Source organism: Coptis chinensis, chromosome 9 (genome assembly GCF_015680905.1).
Source record: "Coptis chinensis isolate HL-2020 chromosome 9, ASM1568090v1, whole genome shotgun sequence".
Lineage (NCBI taxonomy): Eukaryota > Viridiplantae > Streptophyta > Magnoliopsida > Ranunculales > Ranunculaceae > Coptis > Coptis chinensis.
The window spans coordinates 84,497,486-84,519,953 of record NC_141464.1 but is presented as its reverse complement, the minus strand read 5'-3'; the positions used below and the strand labels follow the sequence as shown (position 1 = coordinate 84,519,953).

Here is a 22,468-nt window from a genome sequence, read left to right as displayed (position 1 = left end):
GAATTCTGAGTGGCCATGGAAAAATGCTAAAAGACTTCTACATACCATCACCAAATTCTTCAGCCTATTAACAACCGCATAATAGATTTTTGAGAGAGGAATTAAGTTTTGACAGAGATCTTCTTGCATCTGAATTTTCTCAATTGCACAGTGGGCTTAATACTCAACAAAATATTGTTTTCGATGCTGCCATTGAACTTATTTGTGGAAGACAATAATATCAAAGTTACGTTCGGAAGGAGACATAGTTCTGGTGGTGGCGTCCTCGGGGATAGCTTCTATTCTATTACTTGGGGAGAACTTCACATTCAAGGTTTAAAATTCCAATCATAGCTGATGACAATTCATGTTGCAACATTCCAGTTAAGTCACAATTAGCTCGCATCATAATATGGGATGAAGCTCCTTTAAACCATAAAAAAATCCTTTGAGGCAGTTGATAGAATTTTAAGAGACTTGCTGCGTGGAATAAATCCTGATTCAGAAAATAGGCTTTTTGGCGGGATAACAATTGCTTTCGGTGGAGATTTCAGACAAGTTCTTCCTGTGATGAACTGAAAATATTGATCAATAATTCTAACAGTGAGCAACTGGATTATACAAAAGATATTGTTTATGAGCTTGACAGCCTAACATAGTAATATTGTAATACTACATTCGTGGATTTTTTGTTTTACAGGTTCTGGATGTAGTGCGATGTAGTGCCTAACTGCCTACAATGAACAATCACAACATTTTTTGATTCCTCATCTTAGGAATGTGAGTCATCAGATACTGAATTTCTGTTGCTTGCAGAAACTCTGGGGATCTGATTAAGTGACGGAAGTATTAGAATCGGGATGCAAGACACTTATACTCCAATGATGTGGTGTCTTTTTTTGGTTTGTCATACGGTGCAGAACTAAAGCTATGTGTTTACACAGGTTATTGGTCTTGCTTTATGTCGTCTAATGAAATATAATTAGAAATCAGGTGATATAGGACCATTGTTTTCAGCCTTGCAAACACTATACTTTTCACAATCCATTGTTTAAAATATGTGTGGTGCTCCCACATCATTTCTTGGAAGGTAGTGGAATTATAATATCTTTCTTGGTAATTAATGAAGTTTGCATTTCCTTTTGCCGAATACTTTCAACCATGTTAAGAGAAAGAGAATTCACATAAGATCAAGATATTATAAGAGCTACAATGAATTCACATAACCATGTTAAGATATTATTAAGAGCCAAAATTATAAGATATTATTTAAGCTACAAAGAGAATTCACGTAACAATGAATTACCCATGCAACAATGGAAGCTGACACATACTTGGGTGATGCAGTAGCAGCAAGAGCATAAGACAAATATATTAAGAGTTCTTTTTTGAAGTATTCTATGAGCGGGACATGCGCCTACATAACGCCACAACACCACCAATCGTTAGAACGCTTACTAAAAAGCAAATTGCGGCAATTAAGGAGATCTTTGTCGGCGTAAAAAAATGATGATCATGTTTAGGAGGCGGTGTGCTAGTCGTGGTGGTTAATGGAGGGGATGGGGATGCGGGTGGGGGTGGAGGTGTAGGTGTAGGTAATGTGATGCTTGAAAGGGAGGGAGCATAGCTGGAAGTGGTGTAGGTGGGGTAGTAGGAAATGAGTAAAGAAATGAACAATAAGCAGAAGAAAACAATAGAAGAAGAAGTCATCTTGGCCTCTAAAATCAGTATTATTCAATCACCAAAACCAATTATTTATAAACTAATAAGAAAGCTTACCTTCCTAAAGTAATATTAGAATCTAAATCTAATCATATATTTTCCATCCTTCTTTCTCCATCTAATTTTAAATACCTAAAAACAGAAAAAGAAACTAAATCTAATCACATATTCTTTCTCACTCTAATTTTAAATACCTAAAACATAAAAAGGACAAATACTTTCTCGGTTTTCCTCATTCCAAACCAAAATTATGTTATACGCATTGTTCATACTATACCATATATTAATACAAGGGATCAGTTATTACCATACATTAGAAGTTAGTTTCACTTTTTCTTTCACACATGATCATTTAATTAAGGATTATTTAAGGATAGTTTAAAGTAGGTACTAGGTAAGGATAGTGGATTCAAAAAAGTATCAAGGATTCATGGACATAGAGTACAAACGTCTAACAGAACCAATATCGAGTACGCCGCCAGTGTTGCATTTACCTAAGAACACGCAAGAAAGCGTAATATGGCTAATAGCCTGAATTTTTAAATGTAATATGCTGCATTTTTTTTTCTAAAGGTTTTAGCATGGCATATTATTTTTAATCACCGTTTCCACATTGGTTGGTTTTCAATGAACGTATAGTATCTAACTTTTGCGTCACTACATCACTACTCATTTGGCTGTCTTTAATCGTTAGGGTGTTCTTGGCAAAATTGTGTCTGTGATTAATTTTCTTTTACATGACTGTAGTGGGCAAATATCGTACTCATAGATATATTTCTTTTAGTATTTTAAAACTTGAGATATTGGCATAAGGGCCAATATCTCGATAGATGTCAGGGATATTTGAAATGTTTTGCAAGCATGAGGCGGGAAAGGGAATAGAAAGAGGGAGGACACGTGGCGAAAGCAGGAAGGGGTCAAAGGCATTTGGGAAGACTATAAAAAGGAGGGATGAGGAAGAAAGAATTCATTCAATTCATATCACAAAAAACCGTAAAACAGGAGAGAGAGAAAAGAGTGAACCAGGGAGAAATTGTAACAAACTTTATCATCAATTAATAAACACTTCGCTTTTCCTCAATTCTTGCAAATCTTTCATTCATATCTTCTTCATGAGTTGTGCGAGTTGAGAACATTAGTTAGGATTATGTGTTCTTGGCAAACACATTGGTGCCGTCTGTGTATCAAGGGATGTCCATAAACCCGCCTAAAACCGAAAAAAAACAAGACCAACCCCGCCCGAGCCCGATAAAACCCGAACCCGAACCCGGACCGAAATACATAGGGTCGGGTTTGGTCACACTATCTAAACCCGGACCGCCCGAAACCCGATAATTTGGCCCTAAACCCGTTAAAAGGGTTAAAAAGCCTAAAACCATATCCCGACCGAACCCGAACCCAAAACCCAGGTTATATAGGGTAAAATGCCCGACCAAAACCCGAACCCAAACCAGACCATAATTCCCAACAACTATATTTTCATTTATTATCTATTTATCTTCAACAAACTTTTAGTCTTTTGCTCATTACTATTTACTTTTGGTCTTCAAGACAAATTACCTTTTGACCGCATTCTTTACTACTCTTCTCTCTTCCCTCCCAACAACTCTCCAAGAACAAGACAACCCAATCACACGTTCATGATGAAGAGATTGGTGGGTTTGATGGTCTTTGCTAAGTTTGCATTCACTCGGAAAATTTGCAAAGACCTCCTCAAATATCTCTTTCTAAATGTGGTCACCAAGGTCGAAAGCAAATCAATGCAGTCGGATTCACACCACCACAAGAAACGAAACTCCCAAAAGCCATCAATCTTATTGTCTAATCAACGGTCGATTCACACCACCACAAGAAGTAAAACTCCCAAAAACCATCAATCTTATTGAAGTTATTGTCTTGGAATTACTTGCTTTGCTTGGTCTACTTTTCTCTTCTTTTGCTTTTCAAAAATGCAATCCGTGTTTTGAATCTTTTGATTGTTGGGTGGGTTTTACGATGTTAAAGTTAAACATCAAATCCAATAAAAGAAGATGGCTTTTGATTAATTAGATGAAAAAAGTTTTTCTTGAGATCTAATAACCGAAAATGGCGTTCGATGAAGAGATTTAATATTCTTTTTATTTCATATATTTTGGGTTTTACCATACCGAAACCCGAACCGAACCCGACGGGCAATTCAAATAAGAACCCGAAACCCCAAAAGAATAGAGTGGGGCCGGGTAACCCGATACTGGGTTCAAAACCCGAAAAATCGGGTTCGGGCCGGGTCGGGTACCCGTTTGGACATCCCTAGGACTGTATCTAGAACAAGAAAATTTCCGATTTTCTTCTTCTAAGATCCAGAATCTAGAATTTTTACAGATTTGAGTGAAGGAAGGGTGATAGAAGAGAGTGAATTCGGTTACAATAGCTCCTAAGAAAAAAGCAAACAGCAAAAGGATGGAGAACGATAATCAATCAGATACAAGAAACACAAGAGCTTCAGTAAGTCGAATGGAGATGGAAGCAAATATGAATGTGGAGGTGTCACTTCGGGAAGTGTTGGAAAGATTGAAGGAAGTAGAGAGACAGAATGCTATTTTACTAAAGGAGAATCAAGAAATGAAGAAAAGAGAATCAGGGTTGAAGAAAGGAGGTCCAAGTAATGTGGTTAGAGAGTTTCAGGAGGAAGAAGAAGAGGAATGTAGTTCGAAATTGGCTAGTCATGATATGGGAAAAGCATCAATAAGAAAGGGGAAAGGGGAAGAAGTATCGCCAGTAGCTGAAATACCGATACCACAACCCATTACTAAAGAAATGATACAAGAAATGATGTTAAAACAATTGGAAAATCAAGTGCTCGAGAAGACTTCACGTCAATAAGGAAATTGGCGGATGATGTTAGTAGGAATCCGATACATCAAAGGTATCGAGATGATGCCTATTCCGCCAAAGTTTAAACTGCCTAAATTCACTCAATATGATGGGTCATCGGATCCGATGGATCATCTCTTCGCATACCGGCATCAGTTTTCGATATATAAGAGAAATGCATATCTGGATTCATTGCTATGCAAATCCTTTTCTTCAAGTCTGAAGGGGAAGGCATTGAAGTGGTTTTGTTCTTTACAAGAGGGATCAATATCATGCTATAGGGAGATTAAAGAAAAATTTATGACTAATTATGGGCATCAGCGAGTGAAACCAAAGCAGGTATCCTCTTTGTTCCAACTAAAGCAAGGAAAGAAGGAATCTCTTAAAGGGTTCTTGTCGCGATTCAAGGCAGAGGCGCAGTTAGTAGAGCATTTGGATGAGTCATAAATGACAGCAGTAATGGCTTTTCAGATAGGGCTCATTCCTGCATCCGATATGCACAAGTACTTGCTTTGAAAGGATATTAAGACTTTGAGAGAACTCTATGTTAAAGCCGAGAAAGACGTGCAAGTTGAAGAGGGCCGGTGTTTTATTAGCTTTAGTTCAACCTGTGTTACAAGTGTCTGAGGCAAGCAATTCGGCCAAAGAAGAGACCCATCATAAATCCGATAAGAGAAAGTTGAATGATTCTTACTCGAAATCTGAGGGTCAACCTTCACAGAAGAAGAAATTCGAAAAATCATTAAGAGAGGAGTTGGATCCATCCAATTATATCGCTATTAATACTACATTGGAGGACATCTTGAGAAGGGTTGGGAAAGAGCCTTATTTCCAACATCCGACTCACAAGCCTCGGGAGATAGCAGATAAACCCTTCTGTAATTTTCACATGGTAAAGAATCACGAGACGAACAAATGTCTTCAATTGCTCAGGGAAGTAGATCGATTAATGAGAGATGGAAAACTCATGGAGTTTAAAGCTGATACTAGACCAGAGGTGGCGGTGGTGATGAATGATAAGCCTTTATGAGTGATCAATATGATATATAAGGGGTTATCCCACAGAAGAAAATCATAAGGGATAAAATTCGAAAGATATCGACAGTCAAGGAGGTGGTGGAAGTAAATATGGAGCCGATACCAGTAGACCCTGCTCTCGTATCGGCAAGTATACCTGGAGCTATTATGTTTGTACCTGACGATCTGTCAAAGGTAATGTTACCTCATAATAATGCTCTGTTGATTACATTAAGAATATCATGTTATGATGTGCAAAAGATATTGGTGGATTGTGGTAGTTCCGTCAATATTCTATTTTGGAAAGCATTTACAGGCATCGGATTTGATGAGTCCCATTTAAAAGAACCACAGTTTAATTTGTATGGTTTTAATGGAACCTCAACAAGACCTGCGGGGAAAATAAAGTTGCCAGTAAGGGAAGGCCCACAGACTATTATGACTAAGTTTATAGCATCATTCAGATCATAATGCTATTTTAGGAAGAAAATGGATACATGCTATGAGAGCAGTTCCGAGTACTTTTTATCAAGTTATCAGATTTCCAACAGCGTATGGGCCACATGAGATAAGAGGCGACCAGTCAGAATCTGAGAAGTGCAATTTTGTTATACCGTGAAAGGTATGATGAAAGAGAAGAAAGTGGACACTGGGGGCATCTCGGAAGTCGCCAGATAGCAATTAATGGAAAGTTCATCTCCAAAACCCGATAGCAAAAACCATCAGGAGGACTTTAGATTCATATTGGAGATGAAGATAGAGCCCAAGATAATTCCAAGTAAGACAATGGAAGAAGTGCAAAAGATCAATATTGGGCAAGATAATGAAAGTTGCTTCACTTTCATTGGAACAGAGATGAGTTCATAAATCAAGAGTGATTTGGTCGATTTTTTAAAGAAAAATAAAGATATATTTGCTTGGTCGATGGCTGATCTTCCTGGTATCGACCCTCAGATATGTTCCCATAAGCTAAATATGCGAGAAGGAGCAACCCCAGTTCATCAGAGGCATAGAGGGGTCAGGCCGATATATGCGCAAACAGTACAAAATGAAATTCATAAAATGCTAGAATATGGAATCATCAAAGAGATTGATAATTCAGAATAGGTTGCAAACATTGTTGTTGTCCCGAAGAAGAATGACAAGTTTGGATATGTGTTGATTTCACAGATGTTAACAAACAATGCCCGAAGGACTATTATCCGATGCCTAGAATTGATGAACTGGTGGATAGAACAGCTGGGTTCGAATTGTTGAGTTTCTGCGATGGTCATTCTGGATATTTCCATATCATTATGTCAGTATTAGATCAATTGAAGACAGCATTTGTTGTTGAAGGGGGTCTTTACTGTTTCATTAGAATGTCATTCGGGTTGAAGAATGCAGGGCACCATATCAACGATTGGTGAAAAAGATGTTCAAATATCTAATTAAGCATATTGTGAAAGTATACATAGATGATATGGTCATCAAATCAAAAAAAGGCGAGTAATCATGTTCAAGATTTAGATACGGTGTTTCGAATATTTCGACAGTTCAATATGAAGCTTAACCCTGAAAAGTGTACTTTCGGGGTAAGCTCAGGAAAATTTCTTGGATATATCGTCACAAAATGAGGAATTTATGTTAATCCATATCAGATTTGAGATATCCAACAGATGCGTTCGCCCAGTACAAAAAGCAAATTCAAAAGCTTACGGGCAAAATTGCGGCTCTCAATAGGTTTATATCTCGAACTTCAGATAGATGTAAACATTTATTCAAACTGTTGAAGAAGAATACAAAGTTTGTATGGGGTGAGGAATGCGAACATGCGTTCACCGAGTTAAAAAAGTATCTGCAAAAACTACCAACTCTGATAAAACCAGAAGAAGGCGATATGTTATTCTTATAGCTCGTTGTTTCGGATTTTGCTATCGATTCAAGATTCGTCAAAGTGGAAGATGGAGTTTTGTTTTAATTGTGTATTTTAATCTAAAACAATGCTCGTTTGAAACTTCGATACTCAATGTTAGAAAAATATGTGTTAGCACTCCTATATTCTACTCAACGGTTAAAGCCTTATTTTCAATCCCATTCAGTAGTAGTAATGACAATGGCAAAGTGGTCAGTTCTTATTGATGAGTTTGGGATTAAATATAAGAATAGAGTATTGGAGAAAAACCAAATTCTAACGGATTTCTTAGCAGATTTTCCTGCAGAAGATGAAGATTGGGAGGCTGAAACAAGAGCCTTATAATGCAATGGATGAGGATGATGCTTGGGTCAGCACAAATGGATGGAGGCTCTTGTAACAGTTCAAACTTAAATATCAATCATTAAAAGGTATTTCAGTTTCAGACAGATTTTTAACTACCTTTGGAACCACTATAGTACTATCAATGGTTCACTCGATTTTCAATAACAAATTTGCAAGCATGTAGGTATCGACTTGTAATGAGACAAGCTGGTGTTAACTTTATGTGGTTAAGAAAAACACGATGAAAAAAGAACAAAACTCTGTTTATCAAATAAACCATAATTGTACATATGCTTACCAACTAGTGCAGGTTACATATTTCCCAATCAATATAGGAAAACAAGCAGCACTGTTTTCTCTCCTATTCTATATCCTCAAGTTGTGTAGGATGCCGCAAGCCCAAAGGCATATATCTCAATGATTTGGCCAACCCTGCAAGGAAATAACTTGATGCCGCATCAAAATTACTGCTTCGAGAAGCTACAACACCTTTCCTATACCTTTGCAACCAGCGATTATCTTTCACCACTGATGAAAAATGGGGATAAGAACCTTTTAACATATAACGAATCAGTATGATCACAGCTCATCATGAGATGCAGTTTCCTCTTCTTTGGCACTGGATGAGTCAACAGAACGTTGGCCGTTTGATTTCTCTGTTTCAGTCCTATCTTTGTCATCTGATGAGTCGTCAGTTTGGGAGCTACTCTCCTCAGAAGTCGACTTGGAGGTGTTTTCTTTGGCCCCTTCACTTTCTGTTTCATTCTTCTTAGGCTTTTCAATCTTTGGCTTCGGTTTTGGGATTCTATTGATGCTTAAAACCTGCATGCATGTACTTCTTCGTCATAAAAGTAGTGATGAAGCAATAGAAGAATTCACATCTCTTTTAACTTGTCAAACAAGAATGAGAAATTGTATTACCTTGTCCTGCAGATCAGCTACCTTGTCATATACTTCTTCAGATGTAAATGCTGGCTTGCTAAATCCCGAAGTCCTAAGGATCCGAGAAAGAAGGAGATAAGTACCAATAGTATACATAAAAAAGAAGAATGAGTGCATTTTCATGGACTGTGTGCTTCTCTCTGTTTAAGAACATATATCCTTCGATGTAAATACACTATGCTTAACCAAGACAACCATTCTTCCCATCCCCTTTTTCCTTGTATTACTCTTTAGGACCCATCCTTAACTCTTTAGGATATGAACGTGGACCTAAGATGCAGAATACATAATCAAAAATCTAACTCCCTCCCTGAAGCTACTAGTAGAAAAATATATAGGGGACCTGTAAGAAATCTTATGAGCCTGACCATAAACATTCCAATCAGAAAATAACATCGTAGTGGAAAGTGCTGTTTTGGCAGTTGGATCCAGATTCCAGACAAATGCTAAAACAGTATAAATTCAGACGAAATTTTCCTAAGCTCCTAAACAGGCCACGATGTATCTCAGCAACTTTCAAACTGAGAAACATTAATCACAGAATTGATCATAATTAATAAACACTGAGATACATACTTCTTCTGCTCGGCCTCCTTTTCCTCCAGCCACCTCTTCAGCTTGTCAGCATCACTCATAACCTGAAATATAAGGTGATAGAATTTGCAGTAAGCTTCACACGTGAGCATCTTAACACACAGCTATGACACAAGTGCCATTTTAAGTTTCTTTTACGTTTAACAAATTCAAGACAATTTTAAAAATCTGTTGTTGATAAGTACCTCATCAATCTTTTCTTTTGGAAGCCAAGACTTGTTATTCTCCCAACCGCTTATAATCTGTGACAATAGCGACGTTAATCCAATAACTATATGCATCATCTACAAACTGATCACGTTTATCATGTGTAAAGTAGATACAATTTGGATCCATGGAAAATCTAAAACCTACAGAGACGAGAAAATATTATCACCAAGCAACAAAACCCTTCCACCTAAGCCCTTCACCTCAATTAATTTAGGGCCCTTGGGATTGAGCTTGAAGACCACGAAACCTAAGGTGGGACCTCCGGGAACTCTTCTTAATATTTGCAGCAAGTTCCCAAATGATTTGACGAGATGCATCTGTCCATCTATTTTATGACTTGGTGCTACCATTACCAGCTATTTCAGCATTGAAAGGCTCTGACATCAAGTTATGTCTTATAGTAGTGTGTAGTTGGCAACACATGGGGGTAAGAGTTGTGGACGTCAACAAGCGAAAATGCATCCATCTTCATTGACAGCAGAATTTATTATCTATATATAGTATATAACATCCCCTATATTAGTATTTATACATTTTGAACTTAGAATAGTCTAAAAACTATCACCCACCTTAAAGAACACAAATCAATAATATTTACAATATATTGCCATAGATACATGATTTGGGTTTGATTTGGATTCGCTCACAAACAACCTTCTATAGATGATCCCTACTAGAAAAAATGGAAAGTTGGATTTCCTTATGAACAGACAAGAAAGGATTACAAGACATCATGTTTAACAACCATCCATGGCCAAAAGCAAAGCCCCACATCTCATGAGGCACTAGTACTTTGAAGTTGTAGACATGTTTCTCAATTTAGGCGGTAGAAATTGTGAGTTAGGTCGCCATAATTGAGTTGAGTAGGAAGCATAAGGAATAGAATTTGGCTTTCGATATAAATCGATTTCCATGAATGACATACAGTACCAAAACAGATGTAATCAGAAAGTTAGTTTTTTGCAATGAGAGAGAAAATGTGGTATCGAAGACCAAACCAATATATATCTCTGTCCTTCCCCTTCTTATGAACTAATAGCAGATTAGCAAGTTGATGTCCTGCATGATCTTGCGATGGAGTTAAAGATCATAAACCTGCCAAGTTGTTATTAGGTCACAAGTAAAAGAAAATTAATGATAGATTGATTGGTGGGCTCTTCTAGCCTTTTCTCTCTTTTTGCAACAAGGCTAACTTTCATAACTGATTACAACCGCTTTAATGTTGTTTGCAAGTCATGGAAACCAGTTATATCGAAAATAGACATTGTCTACCCTGTCAGGTTCGATTATGCTTTATACTTGACAAAGACGATTGTACTAACAATTTCTACAGCCTAACTGAGAAACATGTCTACAGTATTCACATAACAGTTGCTCAAGCTATGGATGTTAAGTGGCAACAAAATGTCACGTAATTATGAAGTTAGCCTTTGAATTATTTTTTCAGTTCACAAGGAAATCCAACTCCCTGCTTCTTTTAACAATGCTCGGCTATAAAAGGTAGTTTTGTCTGCAAACCCCAAATGAAACCCAAATAACGTAACTAGATAACTGTTAAGCAATGGAAGCGTGAGCGGAGGGTGGAGAAGAGAGAGGGGTTTGTGGGTGGGGAGAGAGAGAGAGTTATGGTTTGGTTGAGAGGGAGAAGGAAAGGAAAGGGAAGGAAGAAGAGAGAGAGGGAAAGGTGAGGACGCATGCATTAAAACCAACCAACTTAGTTTTTGTGCGATAACCCCCTTCGTCGGATCGTTAAGCTCCGCTCACTTGATTATGACAACCTAAGGTAATTATCCTAGATTAGTATTTTCGGGCTGGAGAACAGTTTTTGGACTTTTCTTTTAAAAACCAAATTATATATATATATATATATAATGTAGGATTTTTATCGATATCTCATGCATGATTCCTACGATATATACAATTACGTTATACCACATGCATAAAATAAGCTTAGTTGAAAAGGAAGATCGTACATTGGTCACGACTTTCAATTTGAAGTTCAAGCTTTGATCTACGAGGAGAAGATGTTCTTAGCACACTCAAGATCTTCTTCTTCTTTAACTTTGGAGTCAAGTTCCAACCACGAGCGGGGAAGCAACCTTTTTCACGAACCAAGAACCAAGAACCGACAATGGCTAGGGAGGATACCACCTATGGAATCTCCACAAATTACTAGCTTCTACTTTAGAAAATGTTGGAGGTCGCCATTAAAGGAGAGAGAGTTTTTCTTGTTGTTAGGATGATTAATATGTGAGAGGTGGGGGTCTATTTATAGAAGTTCCCACCTCCTCAATATTTGATAGGATAGAGTCATATACTCATCTAATATCCGGATAGGATAGATAGGATATACTCATCTAATATCATATAGTCCTATCTCATCTAATATCGATAGGATAATCCTATACTCATCTAATATCGATAGGATAGAGTCCTATACTCATCTATAATATCGAGGATAGGATGGGAGTCCTATACTCGATGGTTTATCCTTATCTTGGTGGGCGTCTATCCAACCTTATTATCTTTGTCCCAAAACTTTATTATCCAACCTTATTATCCAACCTTATTATCTTATCCTATACTCGGATAAGGATAAACCATCGAGTATAGGACTCTATCCTATCGATATTAGATGAGTATAGGACTCTATCATATCGGATATTAGATGAGTATAGGATTCTATCCTATCGGATATTAGATGAGTATATGACTCTATCCTATCGATATTAGATGAGTATAGGACTCTATCCTATCGGATATTAGATGAGTATATGACTCTATCCTATCGATATTAGATGAGTATATAACTCTATCCTATCGATATTGAGGAGGTGGGAACCTCTATAAAATAGACCCCCACCTCTCACATATTAATCATCCAGAACAACAAGAAAAGCTCTCTCTCCTTTTAATGGCGACCTCCAACATTTTCTAAAATAGAAGCCCTTTAATTTGTGGAGATTCCATGTGGTATCCTCCTAGCCATTGTCGGTTCTTGGTTCTTGGTTTCGTGAAAAAAAGGTTGCTTCCGTTCGTGGTTGGAACTTGACTCAAAGCAAAGTTAAGAAGAAGAAGATCTTGAGTGTGCCAAGAACATCTTCTCCTGTAGATCAAAGCTTGGAACTTCAAATTGAAAGTTGTGACCAAGGTACGACGATCTTCCATTTCATTAGGCTTATTTTTTATGCATGTGGTATAACGTAATTGTATATATCGTAGGAATCATGCATGAGATATCGATAAAATCCAACATTATATATATATATATATAACAAGATGCATTTGTCCATCTATTTTATTACTTGGTCCTACCATTACATGCTAATTCGGCATCGAAAGGCTCTGACCCCACGTTATGTCTTATAGTAGTGTGTAATTAGCAACACATAGGGGTAAGAGTTGTGGACATCAACAAGCGAAAATGCATCCATCTTCATTGACAGCAAAATTTATTATCTATAACCCCTATATTAGTATTTATACATTTTGAACTTAGAATAGTCAAAAGTTGTGGACATCCCAACTTAAAAGAACATTGTATTTATACATTTTGAACTTAGAATAATATTTACTTAAAGAACATTGAATATATTTCAATATGTTCAAGTGGAGTTTTAACGATCTAAGCGTATGGGGGTTATGCGGACAAAAACTAAGTTGGTTGGTTTCTGTCTGTCTGTCCTCATCTATCCCTCTCTCTCTTCCTTCTTCCTTTCCTCTCTCTCTCCCTCTCAACCAAACCCTAACTCTCTCTCTCTCCCTCTCTCTTCTCCACCCTCCACTCACGCCCCATTGCTTAGCAATTATCTAGTGTCATAGCTATATGATTTGGGTTTGAATCGGATTCGCCCACAAACAACCTTCTATAGATGATCCCTACTATAAAAAATGGGAAGTTGGATTTCCTTATGAACAAACAAGAAAGGATTACAAGACATCATATTTAACAAGGCCGGAAGCAAAACACCACATCTCATGAGGCACTGGTAGTTTGAAGTTGTAGACATGTTTCTTAATTAAGGCTGTAGAAATTGTGAGTTAGGTCGCCATAATTGAGTTGAGTAGGAAGCACAATTGCACAAAAAATAGAATTTGGCTTTCGATATAAATCGATTTCCATGAATGACATACAACACCAAAACAGATGAAATCAGAAAGTTAGTTTTTTGCAATGAGAGAGAAAATATGGTATCGAATACCCAACCAATCTATATCTCTGTCATTCCCCTTCTTATGAACTAATAGCAAATTAGCAAGTTGACGTCCTACATGATCTTGTGATGGAGTTAAAGATCATAAACTTGCTAAGTTGTTATTGTATCACAAATAAAAGAAAATTAATGATAGATTGATTGGTGGGCTCTTCTAGCCTTTTCTCTCTTTTCGCAATAAGGCTAACTTTCATAACTGATTACAACCGCTTTAATGCTGTTTGCAAGTCATGAAAACCAATTATATCGAAAATCGACATTGTCTACCCTGCCAGGTTCAATTATGCTTCATATTTGACAAGGACGATTGCACCAACAATTTCTACAACCTAACTAAGAAACATGTCTACAGTTTCCACATAACAGTTGCTCAAGCTATGGATGTTAAGTGGTAACAAGATGCCACGTAATTATGAAGTTAGCCTTCGAATTATTTTTTCAATTCATAAGGAAATCCAACTCCCTGCTTATTTTAATAATGCTCGGCTATAAAAGGAAGTTTTGTTTGCAAACCCCATATGAAACCCAAATAACATAATTATGGCAACCTAAAGGCTTTGACCCCAAGATATGTCTTATAGTAGTGTGTAGTTGGCAACACATGGGGGTAAAAGTTGTGGACGTCAACAAGTGAAAATGCATCCATCTTCATTGACAGCAGAATTTATTATCTATATATAGTATATAACATCCCCTATATTAGTATTTATACATTTTGAACTTAAAATAGTCCAAAAACTGTCACCCACCTTAAAGAACACTGATCAATAATATTTACAACATATTGCCATAGCTACATGATTTGGGTTTGAATCGGATTCGCTCACAAACAACCTTCTATAGATGATCCTTACTAAAAAAAATGGGAAGTTGGATTTCCTTATGAACAGACAAGAAAGGATTACAAGACATCATGTTTAACAACCATCCATGGCCAGAAGCAAAACACCACATCTCATGAGGCACTGGTACTTTAAAATTGTAGACATGTTTCTCAATTAGGCTGTAACTCTCCCCCATCTTCTTCTCCTCACTCACTCACTCTCTCAACCTAATATGATGAGAGCTGGAACTCTCTCTCTCTCTCTCAATCTTAGCTAGGAAATATGAATTAAGCACCCAACTCGTTGTTTTCATGTCTCAGTAGGAAAGTTAACTCTCTCTCTCTCTCTGGAGTTGCGTCTGGTGAAACATGAGCGCTTGCGCGCTCTGGATGTGTGTTAGAAAAGCGCGTGCGCGCTTTGTCTCTCTCTCTCTCGAGTTGCGTCTCGTGAAGCATGAGCACGTGCACGTTCTGGATGTGTGTTAGAAAAGCGCGTGCGCGCTTTGTCTGTACAGCAGCAGAGTGTATTCTTATTACCGTACACCTCCAATATACTTTGTAATGGCACAAGTGTGTATTCATTGCATCTTCTTCCAGCTCCAGTCGTGTATTAATGTTTGGGTTCATCTTCTTCAAGTTTAATTTTCGACTAACCATCACGGCCTTCACTGTCATTTTTCCATTCAATTTGTTTTGTTTTTTTCAAAGACTAATTTTCATAAGAAAAAGAGGAATCAAGTTGAGAGGGAAAGATTTTCAGTTCACTTGAGATGGAGAAAACACAGAGAAATCATGGTTTCTCTTGCTGTCGAGATGGGGGAGAGAGAGATCCAAAGTCGTGGATTTCTAATTTGAGCTAGGAAATGACAATTATAACCCCCACTTGTTTTTTATTTGGGCCAAATCATTTTAGCTGTTAGATCAGGATGAAATATGAGGGACCAGGAGGGGTGGGTGTGAGATTAGAGTGGCAGAATAAGAGTGTCACTATAGCCAAACCGATATATATATATATATATATATATATATATATATATATATATATATATATATATATATATATATATATATAGTGTTACATACTTTGAAGATAAGTTTTCGCTGTCAATAACGGTGGCAAGGTCCGTGGAGGCCATTACGGCCAAATACAACAGCATGCTATGATATTTTCTTAATCTTTAGGATCCAACTTGAAATCAGTTGGTCATGAGTGCAGTAGCCTCATGGACAATAATTTATTATGTGAGGATTTAATTATCCCATTTCGGATTTCGGACTATACTAAACATTTCAACACTTTCTAAAGGTCGTAAACATTTTACATAATTATATATTGCTACAATTTTCAATTTTTTTTATCGGTTTCATATATCCTGAACCCATATACGCTGATCATATATGGATTTAGGAGATGATGGTTCCAGTAGATGTTTGGTGCTAGTAAGATTAAGTAAAAAAATATAGTGCTACCACCCCTATTCTTTGTACCTGTTTAATCTCGGTAAAGTATCTCCGAGCATGCTCAGATGATGTTGGCCGTGCAACAACCTCATTCAATCTGCACACAACAGTCAATAATCAGATATCTTTCCACATGCAAGAATCAATCACTACAAAAACAAGGAACTGAAACCAACCTGAAAAATATTGGGTCACCAGTAGCTTTTAAAGAATCAAAGTGTTTTTTGAATTCACTTGCGGAAGCATCTTCACCATCAGTATATAACCACTCTTGCACCTGAAACATATAGATGGATGTCAAATTAGGATTTGCAGAGGAGAAGAAGATAACAAGTTAGAAAGGTATATATGAAGGCTTACCTCGTCAAGTTTCTCAATAAAAGACTGGCGTTCTTGCTTAGTTGAAACTTTTTCAATCTCCAGTGACGAATCAAGCTAGCATAAATTACAAAATCATTTAGATAAGACGAGATTCAATTGATGATTGAAAACATTCATACATATAGCAAAAAAAAGGTCTACGCAACTTTCTCAAGAAATAAATGTTACATATTCCTCCTAACGAAGGGGCATAGTTCAGAAGAGAAGTACTTGAAGATGGAAACAAACATGAAAAAGAAAAGCATAATTCATCGAGAGGCAACAAAATATAAATGGGAACAATTTATCAGAAATTTGTGAGGATTAGAATAAAAACTGAATGAGAAGATCTATGATTGCAATTTATATCAGGAAGCATATGCTTAGAAGGTTGGAAGTTTTCATACCTTTTCCCTAGTAGCATAGATGTATGCTTCCAAATTATTCTTGAGCTCTGCAGTTCGTCTGCGCTCTGCGTCCTTCTTATCCAGAGCATCCAATCTAAGTTTAGCTGCAGAAAACGAATCCTCTGAAAGAGACACTCCGGGCCCAAAAACTTTCTCAACTACCTACAGTTAAATTGGGAAAAAGTTATAACAACAATGATGAACCAACAATGCAGTCATACTAGAACAGTATCTGACCATAGTAACACTTTATATAATAGCTATTTTTGCTGCTGCTACTACCACCATCTAGCCTTATTACTATTTTTAAGTTATTAACACTATAAATTATCATTTATATATGATAATAGAAGCAGCCATCCAGATCGCACCTTCAACGGAACCCTAAATGTTCGCTTCTTAAGCTTCTTTTCTGTGCCACTATCACCAGTATTTTGTTCTGCTACATTTGAGCTGCTTGTATTGGTATCGCCATCAACAGTCAAGTTCCCTGCACTCCCTTCTGAAGAGTTTCCTTGGGAAGTTTCAACTGATATATTAGGAGTAACGTTAGTGGAATTATCCACAGTCAAATTCTTTTTAGGAACTTCCACCCATTCCGAAATTTCAATGACAGCATCTGCCCTGGATAAAGAAAGTATTCCACTTCGGCTGAGAGAGAAATGTAAAGTTGCCTTGATTGGAGAGGAAAGATTACGAGAAGAATACCTGGATATAAAAGACAATATGGCATTAAAATCGCATATCACTCATTTCTAATTTTCTGTTTACCAATCAAAAAGTATATATAATTACATTTTATCCCTTAATAGATTAGAAAACTCAATTTCCATAAGCCCTTGTGAAATAAACACTAAGCTTCTTGTGAAGCATGCGGGTACTCTATGTCTAAAAGGTATTATGCAGAAAATTTTGAATATTATGATTTAGAAATGTTGCTGATCACTTACTTCTCACTAGCATCTGACAAACCAGATACGGCATACTGAGTAAATTTATCAGAAGAAACCCCTGGTGGTAACACATCCATGCTCTCATAGAAAAGAAAAACTTCAAAATCTCTGTCATGCTTAATTGACCTGAACATCTACAAAGCAAACATAAATAAACCCACTGTCAGGTGTAAGCCACCAATATAATGTTTGAGCGTGAATTAGTGCTTTCTTAAAAACAGAAGTAGAGATCGAACTCTCTTGCTTTACCTTACTGGGAAGTTTCTTCATTCTTGGAACCAGTAGCTGTTTAGTTCTCTCGTCAGATGAAAGACCATCCCCATCCAATTCGATCATGAAACCATATGAAGAACCATCAATCATCCCAATCTTACGATTCAACTTGATACCATCACTTAAATTTGCAGCGTGAAGTGCAGCACCAAGTACAATAGCTTCATCAGCATCTATATGCTTGTCCAACTCTTGCCTCCCAAGAAACTCTTGAAGCTTAGCCTACAAACAGATATGGACAAACAGATCATGTCACACGCAAACTACAAGACTTGCCACACATCGCAAGTTCATGGACACGGAGAAACACACTCATACAGTCGTGCAGATTACATGTTAACTAAAACAATTTTCAGCATGTTTATATAAACAACTCTTTCATGCCATGGAAATGCAATCATGAGGTTCTACTCATAAACAATCACACAAAAGTTATAGGCTGTGGAATATAGAACTGTACCTGTAACTTTGGCACCCGAGTAGCACCACCTATCAGCTCTACTGCATAGATCTCATTTGCTTTCAAACCAGAATGACTGAGCACTTCTTTGACAGGGATCAGTGCTTGCTCCCAAATATCTCCACATAGTTCTTCAAATTTCTCACGAGTTATTGTGCTCCTAAAGGGAAAAAAATGACCATGATAAATTGAGCTGAAATTAAATCCAAATCAACCTTTCTTATGATGTAAGGAAATACAAAACTCACAAAACAAATTCATTTTCCAGATGTTTCATATGACAACTTGCAACATTGCGCTTACAAGCAGAGGATTAATACCTATCTGCCTTACAGCTACAACCACGACATTTCTTTGCTGGTGAGTGTGTTTGTGTGTTTGAGTGACAAGAGAGATCTAAATACTACCCCTAATACCATAAAGTAGTAAGTAGCAGAAAAATAAAAGCATCTGGAAACAATGAAATGGGTATTACGATTTCACTCACCTGAAGTCACGGTCATCATAAAGAGATTCAACTGATATTGGAGCCACTGTGTTTGCACTTAAAATTTCCTTGGTACGTTTCACCTGTTTCTTCAATTTCGCCATTGCTTTTGGGAATTTCCTCACATCCACCCCGGTTCCTAATTGGTTATTAAATTCATCAGCAAAGTACTCAACCAAGCGCATTTCCATATCTTGACCCCCAAGCTTCGGATTCCATCTAACATCCTTGACCTACAACAAATTCAAGAATAACCATGATCACCAAGTACAAACACATGCATGAAGGTGGTAAAATTGCAGAGTTTGAATTGAACCACAACTGAGGATCTATATGGTACCCTCTTCTTTTATTAAGTCACAGCTACAATGTCTAAGAAACATGCTTGTGTCAGTGTGCGAGACATACTTTTAAGTAGACTGCAGTTACAACTAGGATACAAACAAGTCTTTCACCAATGTATGGAACATACTTTGAAAAAAAAAATTGGGAACAGCGTTTATACTACGATATACAATATCAACCAAATTCATATATATCAGACAATGCAACAAAATCATCCTTAAACAGTAATATAGGATTGATTGGGCATTAAACTATTATGCTTCTAACAATTGCATAGGCAAGTGTTAAAAACATGAAACTCATTACCATCAAATCAAGTAAATACTAATCCACATAAAATAAAAAAAACATACCTGAAACTGATTCGCAGACACCGTCTTTCCAAACTCCTTAGTATTATAAGCCGAGAAAAAAACAAGAGCAGCATAAGTACTACTCGAACCCATATCATAAAACACAACATATCTAGACCCATTCGAAAAATCCTTATCAATCCCATACTGCAATGCAGCACCAGAATGTTCATTCATAAGTGCCAACACATTAATCCCAACCAACTCAGCACTTTGTATCAATGCCAATCTCTCTACTTGTCCAAAATAAGGTGGAACAGTAATAACAAAATCTTTAATCACAGTTTTAGCATGAAACTCAGCTAAATCTTTCCCATAACTTAACACCATTGCAACTAACTCATCAACTGAATAAACAGTAACACCATCTTCAATCCTAATACTAACTCCTCCTCCTCCTCCTCTCTCATTATCCACTAAATCATATGGTAAATAATTTTCATCCATTATTTTCTTAACATAATCAAAAGGCTTACTTATAAAGTCACGTAATTGTGAATAAACTTTGTTAGGGTACCTAGCTATGATTCCAGAAGCTTCTTCACCTATTAAACGATGCCCATCATGAAATGAGACTAAAGATGGTGTCTTTCTTTTAGACATCTCATTTATTGCTATTGATATTGGGATATGACCTGGTTTTAGATTCACTACTGCTACTTTCATCGATTCTGAACCAAGATCTACACTTGAAACAGCTGATTCTGATTCAAAGGGTCTTAAAAATAATAAAATTATGAGAATTAAATATAATTTTGATGTTATCATTGGTTTTTAAGATGGTGGGCAAGTTTGATTTGAGGTAAAGATTGAAACTTTTTAAAGTGTTGTGGGTTTTGAGAGAGAGAAGTAATGGAGTTTTGAGGAAGGGGAAAGTGAAGAAGAAGGAATGAGTATTTATATGGTACGAAACGGAGTACTGATGTAAGGTTAGTGTCGAATTAGAACTTGACACGTAAGCTGTTTTGACGTGGTAATGTGAACGTCCGATATGTGTTTGAAATGTCGGTGTTTGTTAAAAGTCTTCGTTATTGACGAATCGGATGTTTACACGTGTGATGTTTTAACGTGGCAAACGGGTTGGGTTGGAAAATATCGGTTGAGTTTTCACCACAGTTTCGATTTTTGGCTTGATCTAAACTTTCAACCATGTGGACTATTCCATCCAGAATTCCAGACTCAAGAGTATACTCTATCTTGGATATTACATATTCCTATTTTATCTAAAATTAGTTGTTTCTTCCTATTTTATTCTTATATAAATGTATGTGACTAGTTCATTTTTCTCAAATGGAAATGGGTGGTATCGGAAGAAATTTATTTATGTAACTATAAATTGTAAGAACTATAACATTCGTTGATTCAAACAATGTTCAATTGATGTTGAAATCAATAATTTTATGCTAACATAGAGTTAGCATAACATTTACGAGACCACATTTCGTATTGAAGCTATAAAATCTCCTAACAAAAGCTCTCTATCGAAGTTGGAAGCAGCAATATGAGAAGGAAATTTCAATTTTTCAATTCATATAGCTCGGATTATTTATCCCACTCAACACCTCAAAATTTTAAATTTTTGACAATGTAATTTAAGAGTTGTATTGCCTAAAGGAGATGAGGAAATGGGAGAACACATTAATCGATACTTACATGCATGTATACATTGGATGAGTTTTTCTCCTTAATTTGAATGTGTCTCGTGATAGGCAACAAGATTACAAAAAACAATTCACTTTTAAGTTTTAAGTTTTAATAAATCGAATTCAACAAAAACTCAATTTCTTCTTACATTCTAACAACATGTAAATCAAATTATTGGGATGCCATGTTGACGTTCTACAAACCAACATGTCTTCAATAGGTTGGTTTCATCGTGGTACCTGAGTGATAGGTGTCGACACCAAATCGTTAGGACACATTTCATCCCACATCTTCCTCGAAGAATATGTGGCCATTGGGGAAAAACTAGCCAATGGAGGTTCTACCTTATAAATAATGAAGACTTGCGGCTACATAATTTACTCTATTTAGATTTGAATTGTGACTACAACAATTGTTGGGTTAAGATCGTGTCTCTACTAACATGTACAAAGTTGATACACCATATTATTCATCTCAAGGTCCTTATGAGGTTTTTACTTAACCTCCTTCCGATTTAGGGGTCCCAAATATGCATTTTATTATCCATATATTGTTTTATAACAACTCCTCTTATGCTTAACGAAAAAACAATTCGTAGCTTTTATTATCTTTTTTAGGTTAAAAGTATTTCAGACTACTTATCATAAAATATGCGTCTTAACACAAAAAAAAACCTTAATTACGTTTATTATGAAAACCAAATAGCTACTGTGGAAAAGTGTTGAAAAAATCAAAATCAATCGGTCAAAGTCCTCAAATCAGAAGACCAAATATGGAAGCCCTTATAACACCTAATTGGACTTGCTATCGTAGATGGAGATCACATGCTAATGGGACTTCTGAAGGACTTCAAAATGAGGACAACTTGACCAAAAGGCCCATATCAGCATTTGGTACCCTGAGATTGCAGGCAAGAGTCCAAAGAGTAAGAAAGACAGGGACGAGTCAGACTGGACTCACAGCCCAATGATGTAACGACGCATTGGTGGTCAAAATTATCAGTCAAATGCTAACTATGGATTTGTACCTTGTTTCCTAGCTGGAAAGATAAAAACAGCCATAAAGGTCAAAAGGTCTGAAGTGTTTTTCAGAATGCTTTTTCACCGTATTGACACCCATGTTTCCTTAAAAA

General features: G+C 36.7%; 1 protein-coding gene across 1 annotated transcript; it reads right to left on the bottom strand.

The window, feature by feature from the left end:
• Window positions 1–8,054: 8,054 nt before the first annotated feature.
• Window positions 8,055–20,587, bottom strand: LOC147479006 (heat shock protein 70 (Hsp 70) family protein). Its single transcript, XM_086584889.1, has 14 exons — window positions 19,693–20,587; window positions 18,995–19,227; window positions 18,508–18,667; window positions 18,024–18,269; window positions 17,772–17,908; window positions 17,193–17,529; window positions 16,822–16,983; window positions 16,415–16,489; window positions 16,231–16,331; window positions 16,082–16,151; window positions 9,532–9,588; window positions 9,329–9,390; window positions 8,732–8,804; window positions 8,055–8,632 (listed from the first exon to the last, which is right to left on the bottom strand). The coding sequence occupies exons 1-14, from the start codon at window positions 20,458–20,460 to the stop codon at window positions 8,390–8,392; spliced, it is 2,724 nt and encodes a 907-aa protein (XP_086441015.1). The 5' UTR covers window positions 20,461–20,587; the 3' UTR covers window positions 8,055–8,389.
• Window positions 20,588–22,468: the final 1,881 nt, after the last annotated feature.

Coding starts and splice junctions, on each gene's coding strand:
- LOC147479006 (XM_086584889.1), bottom strand. CDS start 20,460: ATGATAACATCAAAATTATATTTAATTCTCATAATTTTATTATTTTTA. Junction 16,490..16,821: donor TCTATGCTACTAGGGAAAAG/GTATGAAAACTT, acceptor AATTTATGCTAG/CTTGATTCGTCACTGGAGAT. Junction 8,805..9,328: donor AAGGAGGCCGAGCAGAAGAA/GTATGTATCTCA, acceptor TCGGATCCTTAG/GACTTCGGGATTTAGCAAGC.